This window comes from Phasianus colchicus, chromosome 2 (assembly GCF_987193195.1).
Source record: "Phasianus colchicus chromosome 2, bPhaCol1.hap1.1, whole genome shotgun sequence".
Lineage (NCBI taxonomy): Eukaryota > Metazoa > Chordata > Aves > Galliformes > Phasianidae > Phasianus > Phasianus colchicus.
Genome location: NC_143437.1, coordinates 59,518,025 through 59,536,392, shown reverse-complemented (window position 1 = coordinate 59,536,392; position 18,368 = coordinate 59,518,025). Strand labels below are relative to the sequence as shown.

Below are 18,368 nucleotides of genomic sequence, written 5' to 3'. Positions count from 1 at the left end.
AGAAAAAAGGCACTGAGAGCCATGTGAAGGTTGGAAAGGGTAGTATACATGCTCATGATTAAAGCACTTGGGGATCATCTGGGGAGTGAGGAAATGGGGAACAGTGGAGCAGTTGCAAGAGTCAAGGAATGCACTGAAGTGCCAGTGTTAAAAACAGGTACTTCATGTGAGCAAAGGACACAGAAGTTTCTCTCTTTTCCACTCTAACTAAATGTGTGTGACTGTTTCTGCCTTCAGACACATAAAATAAAACATCCCTTTGTGACAAAATCCACTTATGCTCTATGTGCCCTTATGTAAAACAAGTAGTACTGTAGGGAAAAAAGAAGTTAAGGCCTGTGATCTTCCGTATAGATCATTTTTTCTTGATTATGGGGAATCAAATTGCTAGTCTTCCTCTAGCTAGAAGATAGAGCAGCTCTCAGGTCTGCTGAACCAACAGAGGGAAATCAGTGATCACACTTATGGTGAATTAGATGCTAGGAAGAAAGAATCTGAATTTGTGATATGCAGTCAACTTTTCTTTTTAGATAATTTTTCTGAATATCTTCAGATTTGTAGTGTGTATTAATTTAAGTGTTTATTCCATATATATTAGAAATGAGTGTTTTAAGCAGACAAGTGGGGAAGTTGCTGACATAGGGAGAAGGGGGAGAAGTTTAATCCAGCTGGAATGTGGCCATCAGGAGCGTTGCTGAAGGTAGCTTTGGGCTTGTCTGCTATCTGCTGGTACTCAGCTCCTTAGGGATTTCAGAAGTGTGGGTTTAGAAAATTCTACTTTGGATTGTGAGTAACTGCTTCAAGGAGTTGAAGGGATGGGTCCAATATATAATACAGGGTCAGTTATTGCTTTGGAGATAGTTTGTCTAATGTTGAAAGCTGGGCTAATGTAATCTTTTATCCTCTGTAACAGCTAAATCTTAAACTTCTTAACACACTTTGAAAATGGCATCTCTATTTGTCATTTTATAAGCAGAAATTTTCAGGTTATCAAGGGGATCTAATTCATATATAAACATTGATAACTGGTATATACTTCAGTCTTCAGAATAGTAAAAGTCATTTCTGGAATGAGCTGTTGCAGTATTTGGCCATGTTGGCTGAAAGGACAAAATTAGTGGTGAAAGCATTAAGATCAAGTCATTCTTGTGCTTTTTATATGTGACTTTTAACACCACATCGGTGCTTAAAAGGTTGCCCGAACTTGGGACAGAAATTAAGAGATTCGCTCCATTGTTTTAATGCATGAAATACATTTGCCTAACAAGTTAGTGTTTTCTTTAAAGTCTCAAATGCATCCTAAAGCAAAATAGGACCTCCTGTTCACTCATTGCACGGCGTGTGCTAGTATTATATGGTGTGTACTTGGTGGTGTATCTTGAGAGAATCATGGAGAATAGATAATTTTGGACAGATCTGCAATGTATTTTTGATACAACATATCAAAATAATGTAATAAATTAAATACAATTCTGTATGCAGAGCAGAGTTATGTATGAAAATATAACAAAATTCCTTTCTTGTCTTATTGGCCTTGAAGCAACATAAATAAAACATTTTCTATTTCCCATGGTCACTGTAGTTTGTGCAGTGTCTTCGTATTTTGTAGGAATTAAAAAAAGAGAGATTGTGAAGAAATTAGTGTGCATATCAGTAACCACTGCTTAAGTTAGATCTTCTGATTTCCATTTAATTGTGTTTTTCTATGACCTCTTACTGTTTGCTGTTAAAATAGCTTCTGTAATCAGTTGCGAAAATGGCTCCATTTTTACCCTGAGCCCCATAATCTGCTGTTCCCAGCAGAGTTGCTGCTCCTTGTGTAAACAGTTTGTGGCTTTCGTGTCCTTGGCAGGTTTTGGTAAAGCTGTGTGGTGGGGGGTGAGGGACACATAAGGTAATTGTGTTGGTTTGCTTTTCTTTGTGTTTTGTGTTTTATGAGAGCCTCCCGAGATATTATTAATACACAGAAAGATTTTAGGCTGGTATCCTTTATAAAGGGTGCTAGAAAATCTTAAATCTTGTTTTTCTTTTGCCTGTTGTTCTATTTCTACTCTGATATGTGACTTCACGGGGCACTGAGAGCAGTCCAGTGTGTCACTCGTGACCCTGAGCAACACTGCTGCATTAATCAGTGGCTCTGGGACTGCTCTCTGCAGCTTTGCTTAATCACAGAGGCATTTGCCTTAGCACGTAAGGTAGGAGATGGAAATCTCTAGTTGCCTTACATAAAGATTACCTAGACTCGGGCAGCTTCTCATCACATTAATTGTTCCTCTGAGCAGGGCGGCACTCACTTGTGCTTTTGGACAGTAGTGAGGAGATCAATTCTTTTGCTGAGAAGTCTTGCAATGGGTGTAGCTTATGGTGTTAGAGGGTAAGTGTGTGTGCTCTTATGGTTTATATAAATAGATGTTTAAATGGAATGTAGACTTTTCTACCTTACTAGATTTTGAGCAGTAGTGGCAGGTGAATAATTTGGTAACTCAAAGATTTGCTCAAGCTCTTCCAAAGGAAGATGTATTGCGCTGGGACAAAGATAGCTACATGGAATTTCTTCCTTTACAGACTTGCATCCTAACAAATGATTTCTTCATTTTAGCATTGTAAAGCTCCTCTGGCAAGTAGTAAGTCTTTTAAATCATATTAGAATCGTTTGAGTTGGAAGGGACCCTGAAAGGTCATCTAGTCCGGCTCCCCTGCAATGAACAGGGACAGCTATAGCTAGCTCAGGGTGCTCAGTCCCATTCCTTGAATGTCTTCAGGGGCGGGTCATCCACAGCATCTCTGGGCAGCCTGTTCCAGCGCCTCACGACCCTTATTGGGGAGGGGGGATCTTTCTTATATCCAGCCTAAATGTACCCTCTTTAAACTTGAAGCCATTTCCCCTTGTCCTATCGCCACAGACTCTGCTAAAGAGTCTGTCCCCTTCTTTCTTAGAGCCTCCCTTTAAATACTGAAAGGCAGCTATCGGGTCTCTTCAGAGCCTTCTCTTCTCCAGGCTGAGAAGCCCCAGCTCTCTCAGCCTGTCCTTGCAGGGAGAGGTGTTCCATCCTTTGGATCATTTTTGTGGTCCTTCTCTGGACGCGCTCCAACAGATCTGTGTCTCTCCTGTACTGAGGACTCCACATCTGGGTGCAGTACTCCAGGTGAGGCCTCACCAGAGCAGAGTAGAGGAGCAGGATCACCTCCCTCAACCTGCAGACCACACTTGTTTTGATGCAGCCCAGGATGTGGTTGCCTTTCTGGGCTGCAAGGGCACATTGATAGCTCTTGTTCACCTCCCCCTCAGTTCCTTTTCAGCAGGGCTGCACTCTCAATCCTTTCATCTTCCAACTTGTATTGATAGTGTGAGTTGCAACAACCCAGGTGCAAGACTTTGCACTTGTAGGGTTTGAGCCTCATTTCATTTTTTGAAAATTCATTTTTTGTCTTAGCTTCCTGCCTCCTTGATTTTTATAGATAGTTGTCTTTTTATGTTATATTGGAAATCTTATGGCAGTGCTACCTATCTAATCTCTGTCATCAAAACAAGGATCTCATCTAAGCTGTTTAGTTTTGAGATTCCCACTCTGATTAATGAAGGGATATTTCAGCTATTCTATTATATTGAGGACATTGCAATAACTGCACTTATATATTTCACTACCACTGTTCTTGTACAGTTTTATTCACTTAATGTTAGTTTTCTCCTAGTCTTTGAGAGCTCCCCTGGTATTTTAGGTTTTACTGAAGTCGTCATTATCTTCTCAGACTTAATTCCCAGCTCTCAAAGCTTTTAGACATAGACTACATGTGTAGGGATAACTTAAAACCAACTCACTGAAATATCTTCTCTTTAATATAGTTCTTAGCTGCTGTGCAAACATGAAGTATTTCATCTCACCGCTATTGAAAACTTTCAGATAGTAGTTGTTTAGGTATAAAACAGAAGTATTTATTGAGCGATTTTCCTCTTTCAAATGACTACTGGTAACTTAATACATTACTCTTGTTAAGGAGTATGGCCAATACAATTTTTAGGAATCAGACTGCTCTGTGAAGTGCTTAAAAATCTCTAATACTTCTAGATTTGCTGTCCTGATTTTGAAGTAATGTTCTTTACTCTCTGAGTTCTCTACTGAGTTCATATTCTTCACTCTAAACTTTTTGTTTGACATTTGCTCCTATATGTATTCAATACTACGAATATATCTGTAAGATTATTCAGTTTTCTTTTAACTTAGCTGCAGCCAAGGGTGTTTTTTCCCTATTTTTCCCCCCTTTCTCTAATTGCTGTTTTATTTTTCATTTTTTATTTGATTTCCTGGACTTTTTTTAAATTATTAACTTCAGGTTACTGCTGTTGGTCCTTTCCAAACAGTTTGCTTTATTGATTTTTTTTTTTCTGTTAGTATATGATACAATCATTAGCATGTGGTCACCCAAACATCTACTGACTTTTGGGGATACATTCTGTCAGGTTGGCTGTAAGAGAGTTCCTCAAGCAATGATATTTCAATCTAAAAATTGTCTTCAGTTCTTTTTGGCTGTAATGTCTGTAATGAGCAGAGAAAGGATGCTCTACATCTCCTTTCAGAATTACCGCACTTCTGCAGTGTATTTTATGTTGCTGCTTCTTAAATCTGGAGTGTCTGGATTTACTTAGCATTTGCGCATGTGGAGGAAAACTTATTTATAGATTACTTAAAGAAACTGAGCTTATACAGGACCATGGGGCCTGACAGGAAATACTCTGTGTATACTGAGGCAGCTGGTTGATATTATTGCAAGCCTGCTTTCTGTCTTCCTTTTAAAGGTAATGATAATTGGGAAAGATCCCTAATAACTGGAAAGATAATTACTGCAACAATCTTCATAAAAATCAAGAAGAATCTCTGGGAGCATGGGCCAGTTGGCTTCACTTCAGCCCCTGGGGCCATTATGATGCAGGTCCTGATGGAAGCCATTTCCAGGCATGTGGAGGTCAAGAAAGGATCAGAAACAGCTGGTATAAATTTGCCAAAGACAAACTACGTAGTTTTTCTGTCTTGAGACATTAAGCTTTGTGAACGAAGAGATAACAAGAGGTGTTGTTAACCATGCCCTCAGTAAAGGTTTCACTACAGTCTCCTATAGTATCGTTACAATTAAACTAGAGAAAACATCTAGACAGATGGAAAGCAAGATAGGTGAAAAATTGGACTGTTCTACTCAGAGTTGATAGCTAGTCTAAATGGTGATCAAGTATCAGTGGTATTCCTTAGCAGTTGATCCCATTTAATGTCTGCATCCTTGATGAAGACAAGGGGATAAAATGCATCCTTGCCACTTTGGAGGGTGACACCAAATCTGGGGAGTGTTCGTACACTGGAGAGCAGAGCTGCCGTTCAGAGGAACCTCAACAAGCAGGTGCAGTGGGCTGACAGAAGTGTCCGGAAGTTCAAATGCAAGGTTGTATGCTGTGGGCAGAACAGCCTCTCTGAAAATCTGGGGACAGATGACCTGGGGAGTGGTTCTACAGAAAAGGAGATGAAGAAATTGAGAACAAACTCAACATAAAGCAGACAGTATCTTTTTTGAGATAATGAATGCTTTCCCTCTTGCTGGCCCACATAATGGAAGAACATGGTAAACAGTTTGGAAGTGATTATTCTCTTTTTTAAAAGATTGATCCAGACCCTTTGCAGATGACATGCTGCATACATCAGGGGAAAATTCTGATTAGATGCAAGAAGGAAAAAAATACATGACGTTGTTTGTATGTGGAAGAAATTGCACAGAGAGGCTGTGGAATCTGTTGGAGATTCTAAACGCTGCAGATGGACAAGACTGAGCAGTCTGCACAAACTTGGGAATTAGCTCTACTTTGAACAGAAGGTAGACGAGATGTTCTCCAAGGGTGCCTTACGACTTAAATTTGTTCTGTGTTTCTGAGATAAAGAGCATACTGCTCTCCTCTGCCCATCTAAATGAAAGTACTTTCAGATTGGTCTTGGCCAGATAACAGCAGCTTCTAGTTTTATTGTTCTTGTGTAGGGATTAAGTAGGTTAGCTTTACAGACTAGGCCTACTGCACATAAAATACACAGTGCTTGAGCTAAAAGTATCTTCCAATTAAAACTCAAATTAGTTAGTGAGAAGATTCTTACTGCTCTTTCTAAGGCATCTGTGAAGCAAGCTGAGAGGAATGGGGCATACTGTGTCAGCTATTGATGTGGGAAAAATGCAATTAGGGGAAAAGATCTTATCTAAAATTAGACAAGGCAACTTGCAGAAATATGTTCCACAGTTCACAAATTTTAGATCTATGCAAGCAGTCACATGGCTTCTCACAAAGAAGGGGGAACCCTTAACACTGTGGAGTGTGACCCTCTTTAGCCTCTTCCAGCAACTGGCTAGAGTAATCCTGAAGGCTGATTCATTGTGCATTACTACCTTGATCTCTCTCTCTCTTGCTGCAGAGTTACGAACAACAGCTGAATTTTAACTTTTTATATTGATGTTAGCTTTGTTGCTTATTTGTGGCAACAGGAGGCTGTTGATGGCATAGAAAGTAGTGCTGGGTAGAACTGCATGTTGTTGTATTCTTTTAAAATGTTTCACAGATACAGTACTTCTGATAACAAAAAACTTAAATTCAACTATGTCATCTAGTAGCCATGCACTATGGAAATGTTTTGTGAATGTGCAAGGAAGAGAACTAATTTGTTCCCTTTTTCATGATTGGGACATGAAGCAGAAATGTCAACACTTTATACTTTCTGGGGGTAGTGGAAATTGGAATCAAATTTCATAAGGTCTAAGTGAGTCAAGCCCCACAAATATTTTACTTTATCTAGGAATTAATGTGGCTATCATGAGCAGACAACAATTTTAGGACTATCGGTTTCTGCAGTTACAACTGACAGCAGACTGTAGCTCTTACTGGTAGAAACATAGAACAAAAAACATAGACTCAGTTGTAAAAATCATTGGAACTGTATTTATGAACAGAATCCAGAAGTGCAAGAATCCAAGTGTTTTAAGGTTATTCATATTACGATAATTTTGCATATACTGGAAGTGCAAGTAACATGACGTATAAAGTGAAGGAATCTAGGATTCACTAGGATTTTAATTCTTTTGTATTGATCAAGGAATTGCCAGAGGAATCTCTCTGGTAAATAACTGAAGAAAGATTCAGTGTCCTAAGTACTTATTTGTCTATCTGCCTGCCCTCTTTAATTAGGGTTTGATTTCTGCTGTCCATTCAGTTTCTTGGACAGTGGATCCACTAATGTATTCCTGTTTGGTTTTGCGTATGTTCATTTTAATTTTGATCTTCAGAGCTATCTGGATTAAAGGAATATACTAAATAAATTATTATAATTTTTTGCCTCTGTTCATTATGGATATTGTCAAACAACATCTCTTTAAAGAAAATGTACTCATGCTGCTGATATCATTGACAAAGCTGTCAGTAGCTGCTCCTTTTCATTACTGTGATAGGGTGAAAAATTCTTTTGTGATTAGTCTCTAAATTTTAGAGGTCAGCTAGAAATGCCATGTAGAATTTGTTGGTGATGCTTAATGGCTCGTTTTACTTAGAAGGTCAAACTAATTGAAATGAGATGGTAGTGTTTTTCTTCCTTTCTCTTGGATTTAACTTCTGTGAAACATGTTTCTAATACCAAACAGTATTTTTGGTGGTTTTAATATGAATTGTATGGGACTAGATGAGCCACTTAGTCTTTCCATAATGCTTTGTTTGTGTGTATAGCAAAAGGAGAAAAAATGTATGACAGGGAGGGAAAGCAGAGAAACCTTGAAGTACTTCATGTTACTGGGGGGAAGGAGCTACTGCTGTGTGTGGTGTGTGAGAGTGGAAGTATTTGAGTACCCAGTGCATGTGGTTATCCCTTCTTTGTCCCCAGATGAAATCTCCGTACTACATGATACTGCTATATTCATGGATCACTGAAAAATGGTCGTTTCTTCCTTTTCTGTTTACAGGGTGGATCACTTGTACACGTTTTTTGTTCAGTGGTCACCAGAAATATATGGGAAAGATGCCAAAGAGCAAGGTTTTGTTGTGGTAGAAAAGGAGGAGCTTGACATGATAGACAACTTCTTCAGTGAGCCCACTACTAAAAGCTGGGAGGTGGGTGCTTTCTGCCACTTTGTGAACTATCTATGTATCAATTGTGCATGCCCTGTTAAGAGTCTCAGCACTTGCTCTTTTGACAATTTTTACATTTCTTTTTATAATGTTTTCTGCTTCACATAGGAACTCTTCCAAGAGTTGCAGCGGTCACATAAATGTACTCATCTTCTTTCAGTATTTCTTTCTTTTCTTCCCAGAAACTGCAGGCAAACAGCTAAACAGTTTTCTGATTTACCACCGGTACCTACTATGCATGTATTTTGGCAAATGTGATGTTAGCCTTTTGCAAAACTATACAGCTGTATGTTGTCAGCATTGCTAAATTTATGTTGTATTTATATACTATTAATAAATTCTCCCAAAAGCACATGTATCTGTGAACACCAGCACAGACTCCTATGCGCTCACTGAAATTAGTATGAGATACTGTCATACCAGACAGATCTTCACTTCTGAGTTACACATAGAAGTTTAAATGATAGTTGTAAGATGGATAGACTTGTTCATCCAGGGACTTTTGCAGTCTGTTTTAACTACTTGGTGTTCCTGTCTTTATTATCTGTGTCTCATGCATATCAAAACTAATTTCTAAGGAAAATAAGTTTACGTGCTTTTTTTCTAATTATATTTATGAATCCTGAAGCACTTGTTATATTGTGATATGTGATAAATTAACAAATAGATAATTTCCTGACTGGGAAGTAACTTAGTTGTGATCATTTGTCTTAAACTTGTTTTTAAAAAAAAAAAAATTCTATTGCCTTGTTTTTCAAACATTTCTACTTTCAAATTGAAGTATGTTCAGAATTACAGTTATTAGAGCTTGGGAATGGAACTTGTCATTTGAAATGTAGCAAAATTACTTTTGATTGTAAATAGCTTTTATTTTTAAAGTTTTGTTGTCTCACGATGTTGGTGTTTTGTGAACTGCAACATGGGGGGGGGAGGGAAAGGTTTTCATTCCTTGTTTTTCTCAGAGCTGGTGCAGTCCTATTTTACACTTCATTTCATTCTTCAGTTGTTATTTGCATTTTTCCAAATCCAAAATGGAGGAGTAGGGCCAATGATCCAAAGAACAGAGGTGGGAAAGATCCAACCTCTCTGGGAACTTCTCTCATTGTTTTGTTTAAATATATATTGGGAAAATAATTAGCTGGAAACAGTTTTAAGGTGTGTCTCTTTTGTTTGTAATATATTCAAGCCTCACAGATTTAAAGTAGGTCTGCCAGGAAATATCCATTGTAAGTCCAAATTTGGGCATGACTATTGTGAAACTACCACTCTCCCTTCTGGGGAAACAGAAACTGCAATTGTGGAGAAGCATATAAGCAATTTTATCAAACTGTGTCATAAGGAGAGGCTGTCTGTCACGTTTGTGGGCAGGAACTCTTGCCACTGGAACACTGAAGTACACTAGATACTGCAAATTAATTTAATAGATGATGAAAAGGCAAAAGATGCCACTGAATATTCAGATTCTTTACTGTGCCAAACCTGACCAGGAGGAACCTTTTGTGGAGGTATGTTGAACTGTGTTCCTATTTGAACAGCATAGATCTGATACAGTACTACTTCTGTGCTAGTGAAAAGTACCCTGTTCTCAGATGAATTTTAAAACAGTATTTCCACCTCAGGTAGCTTGTTTCTCTTTCCTGTAACATCTCTGAAAAATACTGTAGATACAATTTCTGTAGCTGTTGATTCTTTTCATTTGTTTTTGGGTTTGTGTGGTCAGTAAATATCTGATTTGACATCTTAGGTTTTTTTTCAATTTTTGAAACTGAAGTTTCTTCAAATATATGCTTCAATTCAGTGGAAAGAGCAGCACTTGTAGACTAGGTATCTGGACTGAAGATGTTTTTAGAGTGGTTTTGAAGTTTACTGCAATGTTAGTAGTTTTTCTGCAGTTGCCTATATCTGCAAGTTTGGTTGTATTTTGCTACAGATGCCTGCTGGTGGTTGATTTATTTGGTACTTCTCCCCTCTTCCTCTTCCTGGAAAGCCTAAAGAATAACATTTATAATAGGAGTTCAGGTACTTCTGCTTTAAAATGAAAGAGATGTTCATTCAGATTAAAAAATTTATATTAATAATAATGGCCTGGGTAGGGAAGAAAAACATTTAAGAGGTAGAAAAAGAGCAGGGATAAAAGCAGAAAGATCATTTTCCTGTAACAGTTTGAGGAGGCAGTTGTTTTGTCTTTCATTTATTTATTTATAAATTGGTTTAATTTTGCAGTTCAAAGCCTCACTGAAAAATGTCTAACACAGAATTTCCTCCAGTGTTTGGATCCCCCTGAGCCTGGGCTGTAGGGTCAGGATGCAGCTGCACTTGAGTACCACTGGCAGAAATATCTGTACTGCCTGGCTTTGCTGGGGCACGGATCGTTCATCCTGCAGGCTGGATTTTTGCCCTGCTCCCCACTGCAGGTGCTGGATGGACATGGGGTGCCTTTGGATGGACATGGGGTGGATGGGGGCGAGCACAGCAGAGGCCTTGCTCCTCTCCCACTGGAGATGCTGGCATGTGATGCATGACTGGCTTCACTAGGGCTTTATCCTTCACACATAGAGCTCCTCACGAGTCCTGGTTTTTATGGAAAGTTCCTTCTTCACTTTGTGGTGGGGCTAAACCTCCACCTGGAGTCTGTCCGGTAAATTTCTTGCCTGTGGGTCAGGTGTGTATAGGACCTCCAGGTGTATTTTGGCTGCTGATGACTCTTGCAAGTTGAAGCAGCAGTTATGAAAGTGTGGGGGAGTTGTTCAAACTCAACCAGTGTATTCGGTGAAAGACACTCAGAAGCTGCATTTGTAGGAGGGTGTGTGGAAGCTGTACAGAGTGCTGTGCAGTAACATTTTGAGATTGCTCTTCTGAGATAAGACTGCTGTGGCATTAAGCTCATAGAAAGATGCTGATTTAAAGTTTCCTAGCTTTTGTAGCTGGGCCTCTTTCTTTCCCCTTTTCTTTCTCATCAGCCCCATCTCTAAGCCCTTGCACGTGGCTCGGAGCATATCCTCTGTCTCTCTTGGCATGCTGTAGGCTGCTGAGCACGTCTATAGACGGGTGTTAAATACACGGACTTGCATTCTCACTTTGTTTTCAGCTTTGTCAGAAAAGGAGCTGTGACCTACCCGTAGTTGTTGGAGAAAAGTCTGTGCTTCATTTAACAAGCATTCAAATTCAAATCTGACTTAGAAGTATAAGTATTGGCTCACCTTTTAAAATACTGTATATTCTCCATAGAAATTCTTCAGAAAGTGAATAAATAGAAGTTTTCAAAGAGTAGTTTGTATTTTCAAGAACTTGCATAAACTGAGTGCTCAAATTCTTACTCAGTGCATCTCTTTCATGATACAGCTGCAAAATCTATTTCAGTTGATTTACATTTGTAGTTTTGTTATATTGTTTCTGCTTGAGTTTGCATATACAAAAGCAAAAAAAATCAGTAACAAAACAACACCTCCCCCTGCCACACATACACACCACACAGAAGAAAGGGATTGTTTTAGAAAAGAAGAGAAGTGAAGCTTTGAACCCTTTCATATTCTTATGCGTTAGTACCTAAGAAAATAATACACTAATTATAGTATATAATACTATAAAAATAGTATGTGGTAACCTTACTGCACGAGAGAAAATGAAGAAGCTTGTGTCTACCTCCTTTAAATTCCCGTAAAGTGAAGCTGTGCGTGGGATGGCATGGAAATAAGTCAGTGTGCTTTCACTTTTTGACTCAAGACCGTTTATGTCTGAGAACGACCATGTGATGTCACCTGCTCACATCAGTGTTTATTAATTCCAAAGGACTCAACAGTAGTAGAAGGCCATGGGGGGTTTGAAGGCGTTCGGACCGTGCTGTCCATGCTGTCTCAGACCTCGCCATTTGAGAATTACCCTATTAGTGGGCTGCCTTTGCTTTGATGTAACCATTTCATTCCGTGGTTTTGCTTCATGCAGTATGGCAGATGATGACTATACTGCTTTAAATGAATTTGCTTCCATAGAGGGCTGACAGCATAAGAACTGTACTTCAGGTCTGACACTTGTTCTCTTGCTTCAGATCATTACTGTAGAAGAAGCAAAACGGCGGAAGAGTGTTTGCAGTTATTATGGAGAAGAAGATGATGATGATGCTTTACCTGTCTTAAAGCATCACAGTGCACTTCTGGAAAATATGCACATAGAGCAGGTATGACTGAAAAAAAAAAAAAAAATCTAGATTCCTTATTAGTTCTGTTAAGTGTGGGGTGTTCTGCTACCTGTGATGTAACTGGTTGAATGCCTGACCATTTATCCCCGTTCACTGCCCAGCTTGCCCGGCGCTTGCCTGCAAGAGTGCAGGGCTACCCGTGGCAGCTCGCATATAGCACTCTGGAGCACGGGACTAGCCTGAAGACTCTGTACCGCAAATCGGCATCTCTGGACAGTCCAGTTCTCCTTGTCATCAAGGATATGGACAACGAGGTGAGGAGTATTTGTTGTGCAGGGGTTGGACTGAAAATAAACGTGTCATTAGGAAGTGCTAATCATACTGCAAAGTGATATCATACCACAATAAAACATTGCTGATTTCTTTTATTCTATTTATATTTTGTACTGCTTAAACTAAACTTTCAGGCAGGAAAGTACATATGCACTAATAGAAATAAAACTACATATTTTCATAATTACAATGAGTGCTCCTTTTAACATTGGCCGTGGAAGTTGCAAATAACACCTTCTTGGTGGTGTACTTAGTACTCAGCAGCTCCTGGAGTCATCATTCCTGTTGTCATTTTGCTTTATGTTGAAAGACAGAAAAAATTTGCAGGAATGCTTGCTCAGCTGGTGTATTTCACCAGTTAGTTCTTTTAACATGAAACACCAGCTCAGAAAGTATTTTGAAAAATGTTTTTTGTTTCCTCTTGAATTTTATGTTCTCAAAAAATGTTTATTCTGACAGATTTTTGGAGCATATGCTACACATCCCTTCAGGTTTAGTGACCATTACTATGGCACTGGTGAAACATTCCTCTACACATTCAGTCCGAATTTCAAGGTAAGGTGGTGTTCTCTTCCTCATATATTTTTGGATTCCACTTCTGAAAAATTTATGAGAAAACTTTTATGGAGACTGCATTTTTTGGGGGGAGTTGGGAGGGAAGATTGGATCTAAATAATCTTTAAGGTCCCCTGCAACCTAAGGCACTCTGTGATTTTTAGAAGCTGTTGGTGAATGCAGCTGATCACTTATCTCAGTGAACACTTTAAGCAAAACAGGCTATATTTGAATTATTTGAAGTGAGGGTAAGCAGTGATTTCAAGTTTCAAGTTGATTGAGGGAGGGAAGGAAGCAAGGAATAGTAAGGAGTAAACTGTCAAAGGCTCACCTTGGAAGTTAGTAGATGTCAAGAGTAGGATATAATTTCACATATGCTTAGGATCATAATGACATCAAATGAGAGACAAAAGTGCCACTGGAAAACCCCCTGATGTCCATAACTTGTGTATTTTTCAATATTGAATGCATTGGCCTTTTTCTTTTCAGAATGCCTGTTGATTTAAAGATGCAAGCAGAATTGTGAAAATGACTAGGATGCCTTGTTCCTGATTTTAAACATGTACTGTTCCTTTTCTTTCTAACTGCTGCCTCTTCCTCCTTGCCAATCAAAAAGAAAATAAAATATGACTGCATCAAAAAAATACCTGCTAAGAGCCAGTCCCTGCTAATTTTGTAGTGCTAGAATCCTCACAGTCCATGTAGCTTTGTTCTTCTTCACCCTCAGGTATTCAAATGGAGTGGGGAGAATACTTACTTCATCAATGGAGACATGACCTCTCTGGAGCTTGGAGGTGGAGGGTAAGTGAACATTTGCTTCTTTTTCAAGTAGTCTAGCTAACTTTTTTCTTTTTCTTAAGGAGCATAAGGACCGTGGTAGTTGCAGGAAAAACTAATCAGTGAAACTGCTGAAATTTTAGTAAACTGTGTAGGACTGATATCTCAGCAATCTGATTTCTGTTACAGACTTAAAGCAATTTCCATCACTTAAAGATAGCAACTGATGTTGGGCAAGTAATCTTTAGTGGCTGGGGGAGGTTGGAAAAAACAGGTGTTTGGGTTAGATACACTTCTCATTGCTGAAGAGGTTTGCTGCTGGAAGATAATCTGTAATGGCAGTTTTGCCATCAACATCTAGTGTTTCTCACATGGCGCTTTTAAACTGCCATTATTCTGTTGCTCTGAACAGCTAGGATACAGACAGTGCTTGATCAGGTCCTAAATTTCAAAAGTCAGTGGATATGAAATGAGGGGCTAATCAGGGGCTGTGCAACTAACTGAAGCTGACAGCAGGCTATCACGTGCAATATCTGGCCATGGTTTGCACTGGGGATGCATAAACATCTCTCCTCCTAAACTGGAAGGCACCATATCTAGAGCAGGGAAAGGTCCCTGCTGTCTGTGCTCTGCAGCAGCTGGACTCCAGCCATGTTTGGGAGGCTGCTCACCAGCAGCAACTGGAACTGATGGCACTAAAGCCAAGCACATACGGCACTGTATGTGCACACTCATGCTTGTGCTCTGCTGTGATTTGCCTGTATGAACAAAAGCAAGCTTATTTGCAAGTGCTTTGCCAGGGTTAAGCCTTCATGTTCAATCCCATCTGTTCTCAGAATTGCCTACTTTTCTCCATAGCACTCCTCTACAGCTTCTGCTTAAATATAACCTGACATTTCATGTGTATTTTTTTAGTGGACGATTTGGCTTATGGTTAGATGCAGACCTGTATCATGGACGAAGCAACTCCTGCAGCACCTTCAATAATGACATCTTATCTAAGAAAGAAGATTTCATAATACAGGATGTAGAAGTATGGACATTTGAATGAAGTACTTACTGACTGCCTTACGGACTGGATCCATTAGGCACTCAAAAGCTAAATAAAAGGTGCAGGCTGCCTCACAATGTTACACGCTTTTTTTTTCCCTCAAGTCATACCAGAGCACGACTACGCAAAAAATAACCAAGGAAAAACAGCTGGTTTTCAGAGGCAGAAGGAGATGGAACAATACAAGATCGGTCAGATTTTTTTTACTCCTTTCTTCTATGCTCCTCCATTGAAGATATGATGCTTATGAAAACATCGATGGTGTATAAATTGAAAACTTTTTCTGTAACTGTGGAAAAAAAAAAAATACTGTGGGAAAACTATATCTGTCTTGTACATTCCATATATATTTATGTTCAGTGTACAAATGCTAACCAAAAATAAAAAGTTACTTCACCAAAATCTACAGCATACTGTTTGCCATGGAAAAGAATCATAAGTAGGTGTACACAGCACTTAAGGGAACATGTTTTTTAATTCTTTTTATTTATTGTTATTGTATAGCAGACTTTTTTGTAAATGCATTAGCTATGAGGTTTTTTTTCTTTTTAATATTTCAGATCTTAATTTGGTAAATAATTACTATTCAGGTAGGTTTCTTATGCATCGGCATTTATTTTGAATCAGTTTATTTGATTTCTGAAGTTAATTTTTATTTTATTTGTAAATGAGATTTGGTTTTCATTTAACCCAGATAAGAGGGTTTATTTTCTGGCAGAAACACTTGAGTGCATAATTCTGGCTTTCTCTGAGATGAGAGAAAAGGTGGTTAGCACTTCTCATTAAGGAATGTGTAAGCAGAGTTAATAGATTATTATTTTGGCAGTGTGTGGAGACACTGGGCAGAATGCCACCTGGTGTAGGCTGTACAGTCTGGTGTGCTGGTGCAGTCAGCAGAATTGGGACAGCATGCTCTGAGCATCTGTCCTAGTGCTATTTGACTGTTTACAAGGGATGTTTCTAAGAGATGATTGTTTCCTGTATCACCACCAAATGATTCAAAATAAACCACCCACTGTGCTTTTTCTGAGCATTTCTTTACATACTGAATAACTGCTTTGTTAAGGGAAACACACAGTCTGAAAATTTGGAGAAGAATGCTGTTTCTTTAACAGGCTGGGCCATATTAGTGTAGTATTTGTTTTCTTAGCAATTAATATTATTTCCTTCCTTATGACTTGAAGCAGCAGGCTGGATTAGGATTTGACAGACAAATAAGTACTCTTCCTTGTTTTGTGCTTTTTTCATGAAATAGTCAATCAGATAATTTTCCTTTCAACATTTAAAATACCGCATTACAGTATTTGGCTAAATTCTAACCAGATTACTGCCATGAAAATGTCAGCAAGTAGAAAAAGTGTGACAGAAGACCACCAGTCTTACTGTTTTCTGAAGAATCTTCCTTTTCAGTTAAGCTATGGTTATATTCACACAATCCAGTTCTGACCAAACACCGACCTGCCATTAGTACGGAATGTGGGATTGTCCCAAGAAAGACAGGTTTTAGAAATGGTGTTTTGGGATATTATTGAGTAATGCAACTCAATTTAGTTACTGCTCTTCCCATTTTTAATATATTCGTAATAAAACAAGAAGCCAAATTATTTTTTTTTCAAAAGCATTAATAAATCTTAGTCCTGCACTTAAACTTCACAATCTAACACCAATGCTATACACAGTAAGCCTGTAACATGCTGCACGTAAGCTTTTCACACTTCCCATCTATGCGGTCTACTACAGCCATAAATACATTTATTGGTAACGCGCTGTGAAGTATCTTCCAGGTTGCTGATAGCATAATGCTTTAAGGCACCAGGAATATGTAGTACCGTTTGCTCTTCTGATGGTGGCAGACCACTTACTAGTTCAAAAATAAAAAATCTACAATCCCAAAGCCAAGTTCAACATTTTACACTCGTTTCACCATTGCTACCTACAACTTAGTTCATTATATTATACTTGTCAGAGCATATCTAGACGCTGTGTTCTATATCCAAGCAGTGTTGTTCAATCAAATTCTGTGACCCTTGAAACTATGAATATTGAATATATGTAATGCAGTGCTATCACAATATTTTCAATAAAGGAATTTATGCATTCAGAGACTTGCTGCAGATCCTTTTCTTTTTTACTCACTGCTTTTAATACATTTTTAAAGTGAAAGAAGGCTGTGAACATGATTGTTCTATGGACCATCTTCATATTGCTGAAGTTTTTTCTGTTTTTTTTCCTTTCCAAGTGAGACAAAAGCAAAAAATCACCTGAAAGCACTTGGTTCTCGGCTTTATCAATGTATGCATTTAGTAGGTAAAGAAAATTGGCATTAGGAAAAAATAAACTATGATGAACATATTAATATAGCAAGTATGCTTTTGAACATTTCTTTGAACGTTACCTTGAGTGCAATGGTTGTAGTATGTTTATAAGTTAAGAGGAAAACTATAGTCACTAGTAATTTTGCTCTTATAGCCATAACTATTTTAGAAAGAGCTTGTTTTTGTAACGTGGAGCATGTATATACCTTAGGAGATAACAGTTTTTTCTTTGGGACTGTATAGAAATGCTCATGCTGCTAAGTGCCCTGTGAGGCACTGGAGGTTGATGCTGGTTTGCAATGCTTGTACTGGTCTTTTTGTGCAAAGCTGGCTTTAGAGCCAGGTAAAACACAGCTGTTTTCCAAATAATCTTTGCATGTAAACCTTAAGATATAGGGATTCTAGAGGCCTCTCTCTCTACAGAAAGTTGGTGACACACTGAACAGGTTGCCCAAGGAGGTTGTGGATGCCCCTGGAGGCATTCAAGGCCGGGCTGGATGTGGCTCTGGTCAGCCTGGTCTGGTGGTTGGTGACCCTGCACGTAGCAGGGGGTTGAAACTAGATGATCATTGTGGTCCTTTTCAACCCAAGACTATATACAGTGACCTGAAAGGAGGTTGTGGCAAGGTGGGGGTCAGCCTCTTCTCCCAGGTGATAGTGATAGTATGAGAGGGAATGCCTCAAGTTGTGCCAGGGAGCGTTCAGGTTGGATATCAGGACAAATTTCTTCTCAGAAAGAGTATGTGGGCATTAGAACTGCCCAGGGTGGTGGTGGTGGTCACCATGCCTGGGGGATCTAAGGGTAGAAGCAGTACGAAGGGACATGGTTTAATGAGCAATACTGGTGGTAGGCAGGTAATCACAATAGATGATCTTAGGGGTCTTTTCCAACCTTAGTGATTGTGTGAGTGATTCTAAGTGCCTCGCTTAGGTGCCTCCTGGTCTCTAAGCACGGGCTGAGGCCTGCAGGCAGTGTGAGCAAGCTGAGAAAACATTTCTAAAGCCGAAGGTTAACTACCATTGAGAAATAGCATCTTTCAGCTTTGATTTAAACGAGGTCAGAGT

At 39.0% G+C, this 18,368-nt stretch overlaps 1 protein-coding gene across 14 annotated transcripts in view; it reads left to right on the top strand.

Annotated features, from left to right (window-relative positions):
* NCOA7 (nuclear receptor coactivator 7) overlaps positions 1–17,091 on the top strand; it is an 84,435-nt gene extending 67,344 nt beyond the window's left edge. For 13 of the 14 annotated variants that reach the window (XM_090135829.1, XM_090135832.1, XM_031611126.2 and 10 more), the window contains 6 exons: positions 7,972–8,119; positions 12,183–12,311; positions 12,434–12,586; positions 13,065–13,160; positions 13,888–13,961; positions 14,853–17,091. In XM_090135829.1, the coding sequence (XP_089991955.1) occupies positions 7,972–8,119; positions 12,183–12,311; positions 12,434–12,586; positions 13,065–13,160; positions 13,888–13,961; positions 14,853–14,988 (736 nt within the window). In that variant the 3' untranslated portion in view covers positions 14,989–17,091. Of the gene's footprint in view, positions 1–7,971; positions 8,120–9,095; positions 9,643–12,182; positions 12,312–12,433; positions 12,587–13,064; positions 13,161–13,887; positions 13,962–14,852 lie in introns of those variants that run through there. The other variant, XM_031611135.2, reaches the window with a different exon arrangement.
* The last annotated feature ends 1,277 nt before the right edge of the window (positions 17,092–18,368 follow it).